General features: G+C 41.1%; 1 protein-coding gene across 1 annotated transcript in view; it reads right to left on the bottom strand.

The window, feature by feature from the left end:
* Window positions 1-16,867, bottom strand: part of LOC127569658 (cilia- and flagella-associated protein 47-like) — a 401,309-nt gene that overhangs the window by 191,197 nt on the left and 193,245 nt on the right. Inside the window, 2 exon segments of the mRNA XM_052014458.1 lie at window positions 10,375-10,526; window positions 16,216-16,480. Coding sequence (XP_051870418.1) covers window positions 10,375-10,526; window positions 16,216-16,480 — 417 coding nt within the window.

Raw genomic sequence — 16,867 nt, 5'->3', positions numbered from 1 at the left:
TTGAGTTAGAAGACAAAGGATAATTGGGTCATGACTAAAGAAATAATGAAGACAAGAGAGGGAAGTTAGAATGAAGAGAAAGGAAAACTAGTTCAGTGTAAGGAACAGATGTTGAGAAGTTGAACAAGGCAGGCACGGTAGTGTAGGGCAGGCACGGTAATGTAGCGATTAGTGTAACGCTTTACAATTCCAGTGATCCGGGTTCAAATCTGGCCACTCTTTGTCAGGAGTTTGTATGTTGTCCCCATGTCTGCGTGAGTTTCCTCCAGGTGCTCCGGTCTTGTCCCACATTCCAAAGACGTATGGGTTAGGAAGTTGTGGGCACGCTATGTTGGTGCTGGAAGCGTGGTGACACTTGTGGGCTGCCACCAGAACACTACACAAAAAGATGTATTTCACTGTGTGTTTCGATGTACATGTGACTAATAAAGAAATCTTATCTAATCTTATCCAGAAGATAGAGTGCGGTTAGAACAGGAACACAGCAGACGATGAAAGAGAGGTTAAGGGAGGTGAGAAGATAAGAATTCTAACATATATGGTATTTAATTCAGGACTTTTCAGATATAAAAGGCATTGATAAAAGGATTCCCCATTCATCTCAGATTGAAAGTGGGGAGAACTTGGGAGGAGGTAGAATGTGAAAGGGGGAGCTATCTGTCTTCACAGAAGAGGGGAATAATTTAGACATTGATATTGACAAGAAATAATCGTAATTATTTAAACTAATGAACATAGAAATGTAGAGAATAGGCCAATGAGCCCTTCAAGCCTGTTCCATCACTCAATATGATCAGGGATGATCATTTATTTCAATATCATACTCATGCTTACTCTCCATACCCCTGAATGCTATTTGTGACTAAAAAAATGATCAATCTCCTTCTTAAAAATACTTCAGTGACTTGATCGTTACAGCCTTGATCGCTAGAGCCCCCAAATTCCACAGATTCACCACCTGCTGAGGAAATTTTTCCCTCATGTCTGTCCTGTAACATTAGATTGCGACTGTTTATTCGAGAATGTAGAAAGGATTTTTGCAACAGTGCAGTATTGAGGAACAAGCTCGGATGAAAGTGTCCAGGTTCCTAAAAAGCTCAAGTCAAAATTGCATAGGCTTTGACTATCCATTTCCACCCTCTTTAACAAGTGTGGAGCCAGAACACTGTAAAACTGCTGTGGTATCATTCTTTAAAAAGGGAGAAACAGAAAGACAAAGTAAAAAAAAGGGTATTTAGATTAATATGTTTGTGTGCAAATTGTTGGAAAACTTGCTGAGGGATAGCACTTAGAGAGGTACAGGCTAATCAGAGAATTTCTATTGCAGAGGAAGAAGTAATTCGGTTCACCAACCTAACTCAGGCTCCAGTTGAGGAATCCCATTAGTCCCATTCCACAGTTATTTCTTGAAGACAATTATTGACTGTTTCTGCCACACTTAGAGGTACTGACTACTCTCTAAGTAGATTATAATCAACTCTAAGTGAATAAAGATTTCCTTCGCATTTCCTTCGTATCTTCTGTCCATTCTGTAGCACATGGCCCTTTTACCATTCAATACTGGGAACAACTCCCATCCCCCTGCCCCCAAACTTACTTAAACCTCCTCTCAACCAGTTTGGCCAATCAGTACTGTCAGTGACAACTTTTAAAGGAAAGGTCAATTTCAACTACAGACCAAATTTTTTTTGAGGAATTAATAGAGAGTCAATGAGGATAGGGCATTTAGTCACATCCACATGGATTTCAGCAAGAATGCTCACAAAACGAGAAGCCACAGCAAGTCACAGAAATCAGACTTCAGTCACTGATTCACTCCACAGGACATCAAGAAACTGGATACAGCAAAGGTCAGGGGACCAGACAACATCCCAGCGATAGTACCTTTGAGGGTTTGTGGATAGTGAAAAGCAAAGTGGTAAAAAAAGGTGTTGCAATGCCAGCCGCTTCAAGGGAAAGTGCAGTCCATGGAGTTGGAAGAACAAACCGGGAAGTCACAAAGTGAATGATTCCTTAGGAATGCTGAAAGGGGAGAGGAGGTGAGGATGTGTCTGATGGTAGAATTATGTTGGAGGTGCCGAAAAAGTCAATGTTCAATGTGAAGTCTGGTGGGGTAATAGGTGAGTGCAGGAGAAAGCCCTATCCTTGGACTGGGGAGGAGAGGAGGTGAGAGCAAGAAAGCAGCAAATAAAGGAGACATAATTGAAAGCCCTGTTATCTAAGATAGGGAGGGAATTAATGATAAGAAAAAAAGAAATCTCATTCCACATTAGTGCCTTTGTCATATCTTCCTCTTTCAGTCATTTGTCATTTTAATTCTCCATTCCACTCCGACTCTTATCATTGTAACTGTTTAGAGACAGTTTAGAAGAGCTGCCTCTAAACAGTTACAATGAGTTAAATATATTCTTAGAGTTGTACAGCTCAGAAATGAACCCTTCAGTCCATCTCATCTATGCCGATCTTTTTACCCATCTACATTTATCCCATTTGCCTGCATTAGGTCTGTATCCTTCTATACCTTGCCTATTTAGGTGCCTGTCTAATTGTCTCTCAACCATAGTGATTGTACCTGATTCTCCCACCTTCTCAGCAAGTTCTAGATATCAACCACTCTCAAATTCCCTTTTAAACTCCTTCTTCTTTCCTCTGCCCTCTTGCTTTTTATTATATCTGTACCACAGGAAAAAGATTCTGACAGTCTACTCTATCTTTGCCTCGAATAATTTTATATCCCTTGATCAAGTCATCCCTCAGCCTCCTTTCCTCCAGGGAAAACAAACCTAGTTTATCCAATCTCTCCCCGTAACTTAAGTCTTATAGTTCAAGCAACATCCTGGTGAATCTCCTCTTCACTCTCTCTTGTGCAGCCACATCTTTCCCACAGTATGGCGACCAGAAATGCACACAATACTCCAAGTGTGATCTAAACAGTGTTTTAGAAAGTTGCAACATAATATTTCAATTTTATATCCTGTGCCCCAATCATGAAGGCAAGCACACCATATGTCTTCTTCACCACCCTATCGACATTTTTTGCCACTGTCAGGGAACTATGGACTTCAAGGTTCCTCTGTTCATCAACATATACTACTGTTAACTGTACACCCTACCCCTCCTTGACTTCCCAAGGTACATCAACTCACACTTGTCAGAATTAGATTCCATTTGACAAAGCTCCACCCAACTTTCCATCTGATCTATATCCTGTTGTACCTGTAGACAACCTTCCTTGCTATCCACAACACCACTAACTTTCCTACCATCTGCAAACTTTATACTCATGCCTCCTACGTTCACATCCAAGTTGTTAATAAATATCACAAAACAACAAGGGTCCCAGCACTGATTCCAGCCGCCACTAGTCACAGACTTGCAATCAGAAAAGCATCCTTCTACCACGAATCCTTGCTTCCATCACCAAGCCAATTTTGAATCCAATTAGCCAGCTCACCTTGGATCCAATGTGCCTTAACCTTCTGGGCCAGCATACCATGCGGGAACTTGTCAAAGACCTTCCTGAAGTCCAAATAGACAATGACTACTGCTCTACCTTCATCAATCTTGGAATTGGAATTGCTTTATTAATGTCACTTGTACTGAGGTACAGTGAAAAACTTGTCTTGCATACCGTTATTACAGATCAATTCACTACACAGTGCATTGACGTAGTACAAGATAAAACAATACAGAATGCAGAGTAGTGTCACAGCTACAGAGAAAGTGCAGTGCAGGTAGACAAGAAGGTGCAAGGTCATTACGAGGTAGATTGTGAGGTTAACTGGTCTATCTTATTGTACTAGGAAGACGTTCAATAGTCATAACAGTGGGATAGAAGCTGTCCTTGAGCTTGGTGGTATGTGCTTTCAGACTTTTGTTTCTTCTGCCTGATGGCAAAGGGGAGAAAAGAGAATGCCCCAGATGGGAGGGGTCTTTGATTATGCTGGCTGCTTTATCGAGGCAGAGAGATGTATAGGGAGAGTCAGTCCATGGAGGGGAGGCTGGTTTCCATGATGTGCTGAGCTGTGTCCACAACCTTAGGCAGTTTCTTGCGGTCCCAGGCAGAGTAGTTGCCATACCAAGCCTTGATGCATCCGGATAGGATGCTTTCTATGGTGCATTGATAAAAGTTGGTGAGTGTCAAAGTGGACATGCCAAATTTCTTTAGCCTCCTGAGGAAGCAGAGATGCTGGTGAGCTAGCCGTGGTGTCTACATGGTTGGACCTGGACAGGCTATTGGTGATATTCACTTCTAGAAACTTGAAGCTCTTAACCCTCTCAACCTCAGGACTGTTGATGTAGAGAGGTGCATGTGCACCACCCCCTTCCTGAAGTCAATGACCAGCTTTTTGTTTTGCTGATATTGAGGGAGAGGTTGTTGTCATGACACCATGTCGCTAAACTCTCTGTCTCCTTCCTGTACTCTGACTCATCGTCTTAGTTACTTCCTCACAAACTCTATCAAATTAGTGAGGCAGGATTTCTTCTACATTGACAATCCCTGATCAGCCCACCTCTTTCAAATGTACATAAATCCTATCTCTTAGGATTTTCTCCAATAATTTCCTTGTCATTGACATAAGGCTCAGTGGCCTGTAGTTACCTGATTTATCCCTGCTGCACTTCTTCAATAAATGAACAATATTAGCTATCCTCCAGTGTTCCAGTCCCTCACCTGTTGCTAAAAAAGTAGCGAAACTCTCTGTCAGGGCCCGAGCTCTCTCCTCCCTTGCTTCCCATAGCATTCTGGGATAGATCTCATCCAGCCCTGGGGATTTATCAACCCTTTTGCATCTCATGAGATCTAACATCTCCCTCTTTTTCATACTGGCCTGCTCCAGATTATCCACATACCCCTCCCTGAACTCACTATCTTTCATGCCCTTTTCCTTGGTAAATACAGATGAGGAGTATTCATTGTGGACCTTGCCCACATTGCCTGCTCCATACATAGATCATCCCTTTGGTCCCTAAGGGGGGCCATTCTTTCCCTGGCTATCCTCTTGCTCCTGATACAGAATGTCTTGGGATTCTTGAGAAACAGCACCACATCTACCCTTGAGGCATGTTGTTTCCCTGGGATTCAATATTGAATTCAACAATTACAGCTAATCAAGCTTTCCTGTTTGTGTGTGAACTTGTCAGTTCTGATGTAAAATAATCCACCTGTATCATTAACTCAGTTTTTCTCTCTCCACACTTGCTGCTGGGTATTTACAGCATTCCCTTTAGTTTCAGATTTCTGGCAAGTACTGTGCTCTGCAGTTGACAGTTCCAACATGTTCTTCTGGTTTATTTTCTCTCTCCAGAGATGCTGCCTGGCCTGTTGAGTACTTATTGCATTTTCTGCTTTTGTAAAAGACAGAGTGGGCTAGAGAAGAATGCTCAGGGAGAGAGGTAAAGCTGTAAGCAAAATTAAGGAGCATTGAATGGAAGGAAAGATAATTGGAGGGAAAAAAAGATGATACTGAACCTTGCATGAAATATGCAACACAACAATCTTAAAAATGGTAACATTTGAGGGAAAATAAAACATTTTATTGCTCTATTGCAAAATGAAATTTTACTGTAGCGGCATTAATTCATCAAACCCCTAAGAGCTTACAAATGAATGTAGATAAATATAATTCTCAAAGATATCAGATCAGATGAATAGATTCTCTGTCATCCTAAAGTACGTAATCTGATGATGAACAATGCATATAGCTAAGCAATCGGTTATTTAGATGCCTTTCAAATACCAAATAAATTTAATGTAACCAGTTGAGAGCAACTGCAGAATTCTGATTTCAGAATATTTATAATTGATTAGTTTTTAGCGATATTAGCAGGCTCATCTCGTGGGTTTTACAAGGTTAATCAGTTTTTTTATTTTTCTGCTTCCCTTCTGGCAATATGATTTTTTGTTCTTCAAGAAGACATCCTCTGGCTAGTTTTGAAAAATATAATGAACAACTTTTGATTTCAGAGAACATAAACCAGATTTTTGACCTGAATGAATGATGGAACTGCTTTTACTCATCGTTGGGGCATCACCCTTAGGTCATCCGGCTGTCCTTGGTCCACCTGTGTACAGACCTTATTTCTACTCTTTTGTGCACTTGCCCTTAGGAAATAAAAAAAGACTTTTTTTCAGTAAGTGGTTGCAGGAGCACAAAAGATCTGAGCTGGCATGTCTTTGGTGTGAAAAATCAGAGTTTTCTGAAGAAAGAAAGAATGTGTGAGAGAGCAGCATAAGGCCTTCAAATTTATTGAATCCAGGGAGAAATAAGACAGAGGTGACAGCTGATCAATGTGATATTAATGATTCTGGTACGGTGCAAAGTATTACTGCAAGTTCAGCCTCCAGAAAAAGAAATCTTTAATTCAAGAAAGATTCCAAGATCACTTCAAAATAATATCTTGGTATCTTTTTAGATCTGCCTTAAGTGGGCAGATAAAGCTTCAGTTTAACATTTCATTCAAAGGGCAGTGTCTCTAACGATGCAACACTCTCTCAGGCTGAATTAAAGTGACAGCCTAGATTTAGTCACTGCCATAGAATTTGACCCAACAACCTTCTAGATCGGAGGTAATAGTGTTGTCACTAAGCCAAAATAAATGAGACCAAATAAAATTGGAGAAAGAGGAAAGCAAAAGAATGATAGACATACAGAGGAGAGAAAGAAGAGATATGGGAAAGATGAAGAGGAGGACAAAGCAGGAAGTGAAGGAGAGGAAAGCCAAGGAAGGATTGAAGGTATATGGGGTACTGCAGAGGGAATGAGAAAACTATACCACTGAGGACAGGGAATTTGTCTCTGTGGCAAAAAACACACCATGATTCCAAGATCATATCACTGTTGCAGGGAGCAACTTCACTGCAGATCATCTTTACCAAGAGGTGATTGTTATCAGATTCAGAAATTAAAGCTGGTGGAAGAAGAAGCTTGTTGGAGGAGTAGATTGAGTTTTGGCAGACAGGGGACAATTGGCAGGGGTGGCAGGGGAAGGGGTTGTCAGTAATTATATCAGGAAACCAAAAATCTCCATAACTGGAGAGGAGTGAGTTTTTAGTCGGAGAATATAATCTTGGAGAAGTTTCTGATTCAAGCACTCGCAATATGGAAGGTTTCCAAATTTAACGAGTTGGTTCTTAATATTTCTACGATGGAGGCGATAGTAACATCATTGACAATCACACTTCATAACAGACAGGAGTTTTACAGTCTGATGATTGAAGCCATGGATTAATGTCTGAATAAAAATAGAAACAGAGAAACTACTTTGCTTAGTGGGAGAATAAAGAAAAAGAAGAAATAATCTTAAAATAGGAGTCATGGCACAAAGAGGATAGAGCACTTCCTAAGCACAAAAGTAGTGGAAATTTGTCCTGAAAACCTGTGAATGCTGGCACAATTGAAATTTTCAACACAGAATATAAAGATTTTTGTTATGTTATGGAATCACAAAACATAGGTTGAAGGTGAGTAAATCTACAAATCAACCTTGATCCAAGTGAGTGATTGAGCAGGTTCCAGGGGATGAATAGCTTACTCCTGTTCCTATGTTTCAGTAGAAATCTCTAACAATATTTCCATTCATAACAAAGAAGATATTCTCTAAGAATGGAAAGTATATTCAGCTAACTTTCAGGTCTTTGAGGACTGAATTAACAACAGGTGCCAACCTGGCACTGCTGCAAGAAATGACTACATCTATGTTAAATAGCAAAAAAAACCTTGCAATGAGCAGAACTAAGCAGTTCACAACCAATAATCAAAGCTCTGTAGTCTTATGGTATCTCATCATGAATAGTCATGAATCAGTGGAGGAGGCAACTCCAAGAGCATCTCATCCTCAATTGTCAAAGGGCCCAACCTGAGTGACAATGATGAGGTTAAAGCATTTGCAACCAGTTTCAGCCAGAAGCGCTAAGTGGATGATCAACCTCAGCTTCCTCCTGAATTTCCATCATCACAGAAGTCAGGCTTCAGCCAAATGAACTCAGTCCTGATGATATCAAAACATGATTGAGTGTACATTATCCTGGCTGTAGTACTGAACCTTAAGCTTCAGGACCTGCTGTACCTATAACCAAACTGTTCAATGCAGGCATAAACCTAACAATGTGGAAAAATGACTTATTGTCTCCAGTCAGGACAAAGCAGGATAAATCCAATCTGGCTAATTACTGCCCAGTTATCAGCAAAGTGATGCAAGGTTTTGTCGATCGTCCTGTCAAATGGCACTGACTCACCAATAAACTGCACTGCGATGCCTTGTTTGGATTTTGCTCAGCTCATCATAACTTTATTCCAAACGTGGACTGAAGAGCTGAATTCCAGAGGTGAGGTAAGAGTAGCTGATCTTGGCATCATGACAGCATTTGAACAAGTCAATGAACCCTGAAGTCAATGGGCATCATGGGGAAAACACTCCAATTACTGGAGTTATACCTTGCACAAAAGAAGGTGGTGTGTATGTTGGAGGTCAATCATCACAACCCAAGGACATTGCTACATGAATACCAGAGCAGTAACCTAGGCATAATCATCTTCAGCTGCTTCATCAATGACCTTCCTTCCATCCTAAGATCAGAAGTGGGGATGTTCACTGATGATTGCACTATGTTCAGTTCCATTTGCATCTCCTCATCAAATGAAGCAGTCCATGCCTGCATGTTACAAGACCTAGACAATATTGAGGCAAAACAAGTGTCAGGCAATGATTATGTCCAATACAGAGAGTCTAACCACCTACACTAAACATCTAATGACATGATCATCACTGACTAAAAAATTCAACCAGACCAGCCATATGTAGCCTTTGGCTACAAGAGCTGGTTTTCCTGAAGTGAATGACTCATTTCTTAACACTCCAATGTCTTTCCACCATTTAAGATAGCAGACACAAGTCAAAAGTATGATGGAATACTGTCCAATCACCTGGATAAGTGTGGCTCCAACAGTACTCAAAAAGCTCAACACAATCCAGCAAAAGCTATCCATTTAATTGGCACTCCTACCGTCACCCTAAACAATCATCCCCTTTACACCAGAATATTGTTTACCATCTACAGATTGCACAGCATACATAAGCCCAGCCCATTCTGACAGCAGCTCCCAAACCGACAACCTCTACCACAAAGAAGAACAAAGACAGCAGGTGCTGGGGATCTTCATCACTTGAAAGCTCCTACTTTAGCCACATAGCATCCTGAATAGAAAATATATCACTATTCCTTTGGAGTGGGTTTAATTTCTGTAACTCACTAACCAACAGCATTGTGGGAGTACCTTCACCAGAAAAACTGCAGCACAACCAGGATATGGTTCCCCACACTATCTTGAGAGGAGTTGGGTATGGGCAATGAGTGCGAGCTTTGCTGAAGATGACAATCCCAAAAAATAAACAAAATATGCAATACATTTTGAATGGACCATGTGATGTACATTGCTGATGACACGCCGCATTGTGATAGGTAGAACAGTCAGCACTCCCTGCAGTCCTGGAAATGAACTGTATATGCAAGATGCCCTCTTGTACCAAAGCCATAAACTGGTTCAAAGGGTCAAGCTGCACATGCTGCATGCACTGCAAAGGAGAGCATAGTTTTCTCAGTGTATTCATCCTTGCTTTTATTCTTCATTTCATCTTTTATGAGTTTATCTTTGTCTCATTTCAATCCACATACTTTAGAAGCTGAAAATAGTTTCACTACTTTTTTCTCACAAGTGAATAAAAAACCAAGAGGCAGCTTTTGAGACAGGAGTCCAGAGTTTTAATGGATGATTCTTATTCCCACCACAAATTCTTGAAATCCCTGTCTCAATGACAACATTCATATATGGCAGAAACAGCAATCCTCAAGTGGATTTCAATCTACAAATATTGGGAATTTTTGATGCTAGTGAAATGTCTCATGGTGAGAAATAGTACTGTATGCTTTAGAAATACCGGCATTACCCCAGTCAGATACATTTGTAAGATCTGATTTGCATTAAATTGTGTTTTTTTTTTATTTACTGAGGCAATGAGCATTTAATGTAATTTGCTGATCTCATAATTCCATACTCCTTAATATTCTTCAATAATTTGATGTGTGGTGCCTTGTCAAAGGCTATCTCAAAATCACCCTCATATTTCATGCGGTGTTCATCACTTTCCCCAGCAATGTTGCAGTGATATACATATAACTAAACGATTTGATCTTCATTGTGAATTATTCTGCATGTCATAAAAGTATTAATTGATTTTAATTATAGATTAAAATTTAAGAAGTAATTTGTTCAAACAATCAGCACCTATGTGCATTAAAATCTATCAAGGAATTTGTTTTATAATCCCTACAATAAGCCTGAATGCTAAAAGATAAAATTATTCATACTTTACCCATTTTACTCAAGTTCAGACTTCCAGACATCAAATGCGACTTGGAGTTTACCCTGTGTACTCTGGCTATAGGAAGTGATAATTTATTTGGACTTTCAAAATGCTTTGGCATGGACACTTCCACACTGTAATCAATAAATTTTGACCTTTTGCTGTCTTTTCCTGCGCAGTGCGGTGCTTTTATCTGTTCAAATAAAATGTAAAAAATATGCTTATGTTTACTTCTGTATGAACCATTCAAAAACTCACTTTTGAGAATTGAAATATTAAGTATTTATTTATTACAATATTTGTTTTTACTATTTGTTCTTCTAGTGAAGACAAAAAAATCTCGATCTGCTCAGTGTTGCAACACCTTTTCTCTTCTTACCAGGAGCCCAAACAGTGCTACCAAGTAATGCAACAATCACTTGCACTTCTACCAATCTTGTGTTCTGCATTTGATGTTCACAATCTGGTTTCCTCCACACTGGAGAAACCAAATACATATTGGGTGATCGCTTGGCAGAGCACCTGCATTTAGTCGTCAGGTGCAACTCAGAGCTCCCTGTTGCCTGCCACTTTAGTTCTCCTTCCCATCCCCACTGACCAATCTGCTGTGGCCTCTTGCACTGTTTTAATGAGGCCCTTTGTAAGCTTGAGGAACAGCAGCTCATCTTCCACCTGGGCACAATACAGCCTTCCTAACTCAGTATCAAATTCAAAAACTTCAGATAACTCCCTGTCTCTGTCTGTATGCTCCCTGAAAGTGGCAACAAAAGTAGATAGGGCCATAAAGAAGGCAATACGGTATACTTGCCTTCATTGGTTGGGGCAATGAATATAAAAGTTGGGAAGTCATGTTGCAACAGTACAAAACCTGGGTTCAGCCCTATTTGGAGTACCGTGTGAAGTTCTGGTTGCCCCACTATAGAAAGGATGTAAAGGCTTTGGAGAAGGTGCAGACAAGGTTCATCAGATGTTGCCTGGATTGGAGTGCATTAGCTATAAAGAGAGCTTGCACAAATTTAGATTGTTTTCTGTGGAGCATTGGAAGCTGAGGGGGGGACCTGATAGAAAATTTTGAGAGGCCAAGATAGGGTACGTAGATAGAGCCTTTTTCCCAGGGTGGGAATGTCAAATATAAGAGGGCAGAGGCTTAAGGTGAGAGGGGAAAGTTTAAAGGAGATTTGCAAGGCAAGCATTTTTTTTACACAGTGGTAAATTGGTTTATATGGTCACATGTACTGAGGTACAGTGGAAAACTTGTCTTGCATACCGTTCATTCAGATCAATTAATTACAACAATGCATTGAGGCAGTACAAGATAAAACAATAACAGAGTGCAGAATAAAGCGCTACAGTTACAGAGAAAGTGCAGTGCAAGTCGACAATAAGGTGCAAGGTCATAACAAGGTAGATTTTGAGATCAAGGGTCCATCTTATCGTACTAGGGAACCATTCAATATTCTTATAACAACGGGTTTGAAGCTGCCCTTGAGCCTGGTGGTGTGTGCTTTCAGGCTTTTGTATCTACTGCCTGATGGGAGGGGGGAGAAGAGAGAATGTCCTGGGTGGGTGGGGTCTTTGATTATGCTGGCTGTTTTACCGAGGCAGCGAGAAGTGTAGACAGAGTCCATGGAAGGGAATCTGGTTTCCATGATGTGCTGAGCTGTATCCACAACAATGCAGTTTCTTGCAGTCACAAGCAGAGCAGTTGCTATACCGTGGTGCATCCAGGTGCTTTCTATGGTGTATCAATAAAAATTTGTGAGGGCCAAAGCGGACATGCCAAATTTCTTTAGCCTCCTGAGGAAGTAGAGGCACTGGTGAGCTTTCTTGGTTGTGGCATCAATGTGGTTGGACCAGGACAGGCTATTGGCGATGTTCACTCCTAGGATCTTGAAGCCCTCAACCCTCTCAACCTCAGTGCCATTGTTGTAGACAGGAGCATGTGTACCACCCCCATTCCTGAAGTCAATGACCCGCTCTTTCATTTTGCTGACATTGAGCGAAAGGTTGCTGTCATGATACCATGTCATTAGGCTCTCTATCTCCTCCCTGTACTCCGACTCATCATTATTTGAGACACAGCCCACTATGGCGGTATCATTCTACAAACTTGTTGATGGAGTTAGAGCAGAATCTGGCCACGCAGTCATGAGTATATCGGGAGTAGAATAGGGGGCTGAGGACATAGCCTTCTGGGGCAGCACCGTTGAGAATAATCATGATGGAGGTGTTGCTGCCTATCCTTACTGATTGTGGTCTGGAAGTCGAGGATCCAGTAGCACAGGGAGGTGTTGAGTCCCAGGTCTAGGAGTTTGGAGATGAGTTTGCTTGGAATTATACTATTGAAGGTGGAGCTGTAGTCAATAAACAATAGTCTAATGTAAGTCTCTTGACTGTCCAGATGCTCCAGAGATGAGTATAGAGCCAGGGCCAGTGTGTGGTAGGTGCCTGGAATGTGCTGCTAGGGTAGTGGTGGAAGCAGATACAATGACAATGTTTACGAGGCATTTAGACAGACATTTGGACAGGCTGAGTATGGAGGGATACGGAAAGTATGCAGGCAAATGGGATTAGGTTTTCATGGTCGGTGCAGACATGGTAGACTAATGGGCTTATTGCTGTACTGTACTGTTCCATGTTCTATGTATCATAACAGCCCATTTCTACTGTAAGTCATCTCTTTGTTACATTGCCACTTTTTCTCTGTTCATCAGTGCAACCCGATCTGCTGGGCATGTCCTAGACCCCTGCATTTTACAACTTTTACATTCTTTTGTTTGCATTCTCATTCTCTACGTGCCTTAATTTCATAGCTTTTATTCAGTTTCTCTCCCTCTCTCACTGTCCCGGTTAACCTATTGGCCTGACGAACTCTGCAACTTAATCCTGGGCTCTCCTGATCAGAGATATTCCTTTTGACTAATCCATCCCTCCCCAACCCTCTCTGCAACTTAAAACTAATGTGGTTTCTCTTTTACTCAGTTATGGCCTGGAACATTAACTCTGTTTCTCTTTACACAGATTTTTTTCCTCTCCCTCTTCACTGTCTTGTATAATTTATGTTTAATTTATATTCCGTGTGCTGTCTGTACCTACGTGCCTGTGATGCTGCTACAAGCAAGTTTTTCATTGTACCTGTGCCTCATTGTGCTTGCTCACATGACAATAAACTCGACTTGACTTGACTTGATGCTATCTGACTTGTTAAGCGTTTCCAGCATTTTCTGTTTTTATTTCAGATTTCCAGCATCTGCAGTTTTTGATTTCAAAAATCTACTTTTGACCAAGTTCTCCATCTCTCCCAGAATGATTCACTATTCCAGGATCATCCAGAAACATTAAAATAATGCCCAATTCCACCAAATTTCAGTCTTGCCTCCATCCCCTGGTCACTGACTGAGATTGAACCCGGCTCTTCAGCAACACGAGAATGAGCCTTTTACATTATATCCCTTCTATCACAAAGACTGCCTTGTTCCACTTTAGCTATCAAATCTGTCTCTATCATCAATTTAGCTTCTCAGATGTTCTTTCTTAACATATCACTTTGGCCAAAACAATTCCCCTCGAGTGGAGCCTTTCCTACAGACATCAAAGTGGACTGCTTTGTCCCGGATTGTCTTGAGTTTCTTGAAAGCTGAAGTTGCATTCATCCAGTGAAGATCAAAAGACTGACACAGCAGTCAGTGCTGCCTCTGCACAGTTCCAGCCACCTATGTTTGATCCTTACTTAGGCTGCTGTTTGTGTGGAGATTGCATGTCACGCCCTGCCCATGCCCTGCCCCCGTGACCAGATGGGTTTCCTCTGTAGGGCATATGGAATACAATCAGGTGCCAAAAGTTCTTATGTTTCTTCCCACATCCCTGAGATGTGTTGGTTGTTCGGTTAACTGGGTGCAATATTTTACCTCTAGAGTAGGTGGATGGCAGGATAATCAGGGGAATTGACGGGCATGTGAGAGAGAATGGATTACAGTGAAATAAGTTAGATGGTTATCAAGAATTATAGAGGGATCTTGATCAGCTGGGTAAGTGGGTTAAGGAATGGCAAATGGAATTTAATTCAGATTAGTGCGAGCTATTGCATTTTGGGAAGACAAATCAGGATAGGATTTTCACAGAGAATAGTAGAGTCCTGGGGAGTGCTATAGAAAAGGGAAACCTAGGAGTTCAAGTACACGGTTCCCTGAAAGTGGTATCACAGGTAGACAGAGTGGTGAAGAAGGCTTTTGGCACACTGGCCTTCATCAGTCAGGGCACTGAGTATAGAAGTTGGGATGTTGTGTTGCAGTGGTACAAGACATTGGTGGCACTGCATTTGGAATATCGTGTTCAGTTTTGGTCACCCTGCTATAGGAAAGATGCCATTAAGCTGGGAAGAGTGCAGAAAAGGTTTACGAGGATGTTGCCAGAACTTGAGGGACTGAGTTATAGAGAGAGGCTGAGCAGGCTGGGACTTTATTCATTGGAGTGTAGGAGAATGTGAGGTGATCTTATAGAGGTGTATAAAATCATGAGGGGCATAGATAGGGTGAATGCGCAGTCTTTTTCCCAGGGTTGGGAAATCAAGAACAAGAGAGCACAAGTTTAAGGTGAGACCAGAAAGATGTAAAAGCGACCTGAGGGGAAAATTCTTCACGTTGAAGGTGGTGCAGATATGGAACAAGCTCCCAGAGGAAGTGGTTGAGATGTTAGCATGAAAGGTACTTGGACAGGTACATGGATAGGAAAGATTTAGAGGGATATAGGCCAAATGTGAGCAAATGGAACTAACTTAGATGGGCATCTTGGTTGGCATGGACCAGTTAGGTCAAAAGACCTGCTTCTGTGTTGTATGATTCTCTGACTCTATGTGCAGAAATCGCATTGATGGGAATGTTCTGACAGCAGCACACACTCAGCAGGCCAAATGGCTTTCTTCAATGTTGTCAGAAAATACGAGAACAATGGAATATATAATAAATATAATCCTGATATGTCTTGTAGATCATACATGTCAGGTCAAATATTAACCTTCATCACAAGAAGAATGGAGTGTAAAAGAAAGAAAGTTTTATTGAAATCGTACAGGGTTTTGGCGAAACTGCAGCTGGAGAACAGTTTCAGTCTTCTTACTCTGGTTTGCTTTGGAGGCCATGCAGAAAAGGTTCATTTGATTGCTTACTGGAATAAGGGTTCACCTCATGAGAAATGATTAAAAAAGACTGAATAGACAGCCTATACTCTCTGAGAAATGTAGTGAATTTACTGTGGTTTAGGAAAAAAAAGAGCAGGTTTGCTCGCACCAGGAATCTCAAAACTTAAAATTAAGTGAACGATGAATATATTTTTTTGATTATTTTGTTTGAGAAATTTCCTCCTGTTTTGCTTTAAAGAATTCCTTGGGTCTTTTCCATTCATCTAAACAGACAGATGTGGTCTTAGTTTGTTACCTAAAAGACTGCACCTCCAATTATGTCATACTGCCACAGTACTACATTACTCCAGGGTGGTACTCAAATAAATACCTGAACTTACCTCTTCTCCTTTTGGTCACCCTGCCCAACAACCAGGCTGTCACATCATGAACATCTCCAAATCAATCTAAACTCCCCAAATTAGCTTGGAGCCCAAAATGTTAGATCAATTCAGACTCCCTGATCACTCAATTCCCCAATTCTCCAGCCTTCAGTAGTCCTGAAGCCCTGAACCCCCAATCGCTCATTGTATAGGCCTCTAAATTTCTCAATCTGCTCTGATTGGTTCAAGCTTCCTAATTGGCATTTTACACCCTCCCAACCTATTCTGCCCTCCAAAAAATGTATACATTCCTTTGATTCTACCTGTTTACCAGTGTGCTGATGAAATTACACATTGGTTTAAGATGACACGACCAACGTTCCTACCTTAGTGTCGCTGAGGCCAACAGCTGCAACTGAAGCTCGGACACTACTGCTTTCCAATGTCCCAGCAATCTTTCTGCGCTTGTATTCTATTTGTGACATCTGCTGTTGTCCTACAATTACCAGGGCTTTTTCTCTGGCTTCATTTATCAATGGGATTTTTAGTAATTGATCAAAGGTACAGGCGTTATTACATTTGTAGTATAGAACGACTCGTGCTGCATTCTTGTCACCTGCAACAAAAAAAATAAGTAAATAAGAATAATGAATATCACAGCAATAGGAAGTTAGAAAACATTGAAAAAGAGATAACTTGCAATGATAGATCAACTGGAAAGTGGGCAAAGGAATGGCAGATGAAATTTAACACAGACAAATGCAAAGTACTGTATTTTGGGAAGTTAAACCAGGGTAGGACTTACACAGTAAATGACAGGGCCCTGGGGAGTATCAAAAAACAGAGAGACCAAGGGATACAAATACATAGTTTCCTGAAAGTGGTTACACAGGTAAACAAAGTGGCAAAGAAGGTGTATGACATGCTTGCCTTCATTGAACAGGGCATTGAGTACAACATTTGGGACATCACGTTACAGCTGTATAGGACGTAGGTGAGAATA

The sequence above is a fragment of the Pristis pectinata genome, chromosome 4 (genome assembly GCF_009764475.1).
Source record: "Pristis pectinata isolate sPriPec2 chromosome 4, sPriPec2.1.pri, whole genome shotgun sequence".
NCBI lineage: Eukaryota > Metazoa > Chordata > Chondrichthyes > Rhinopristiformes > Pristidae > Pristis > Pristis pectinata.
Note: the sequence above shows the minus strand (reverse complement) of the source record. Positions and strands in the feature narration are given on the sequence as shown.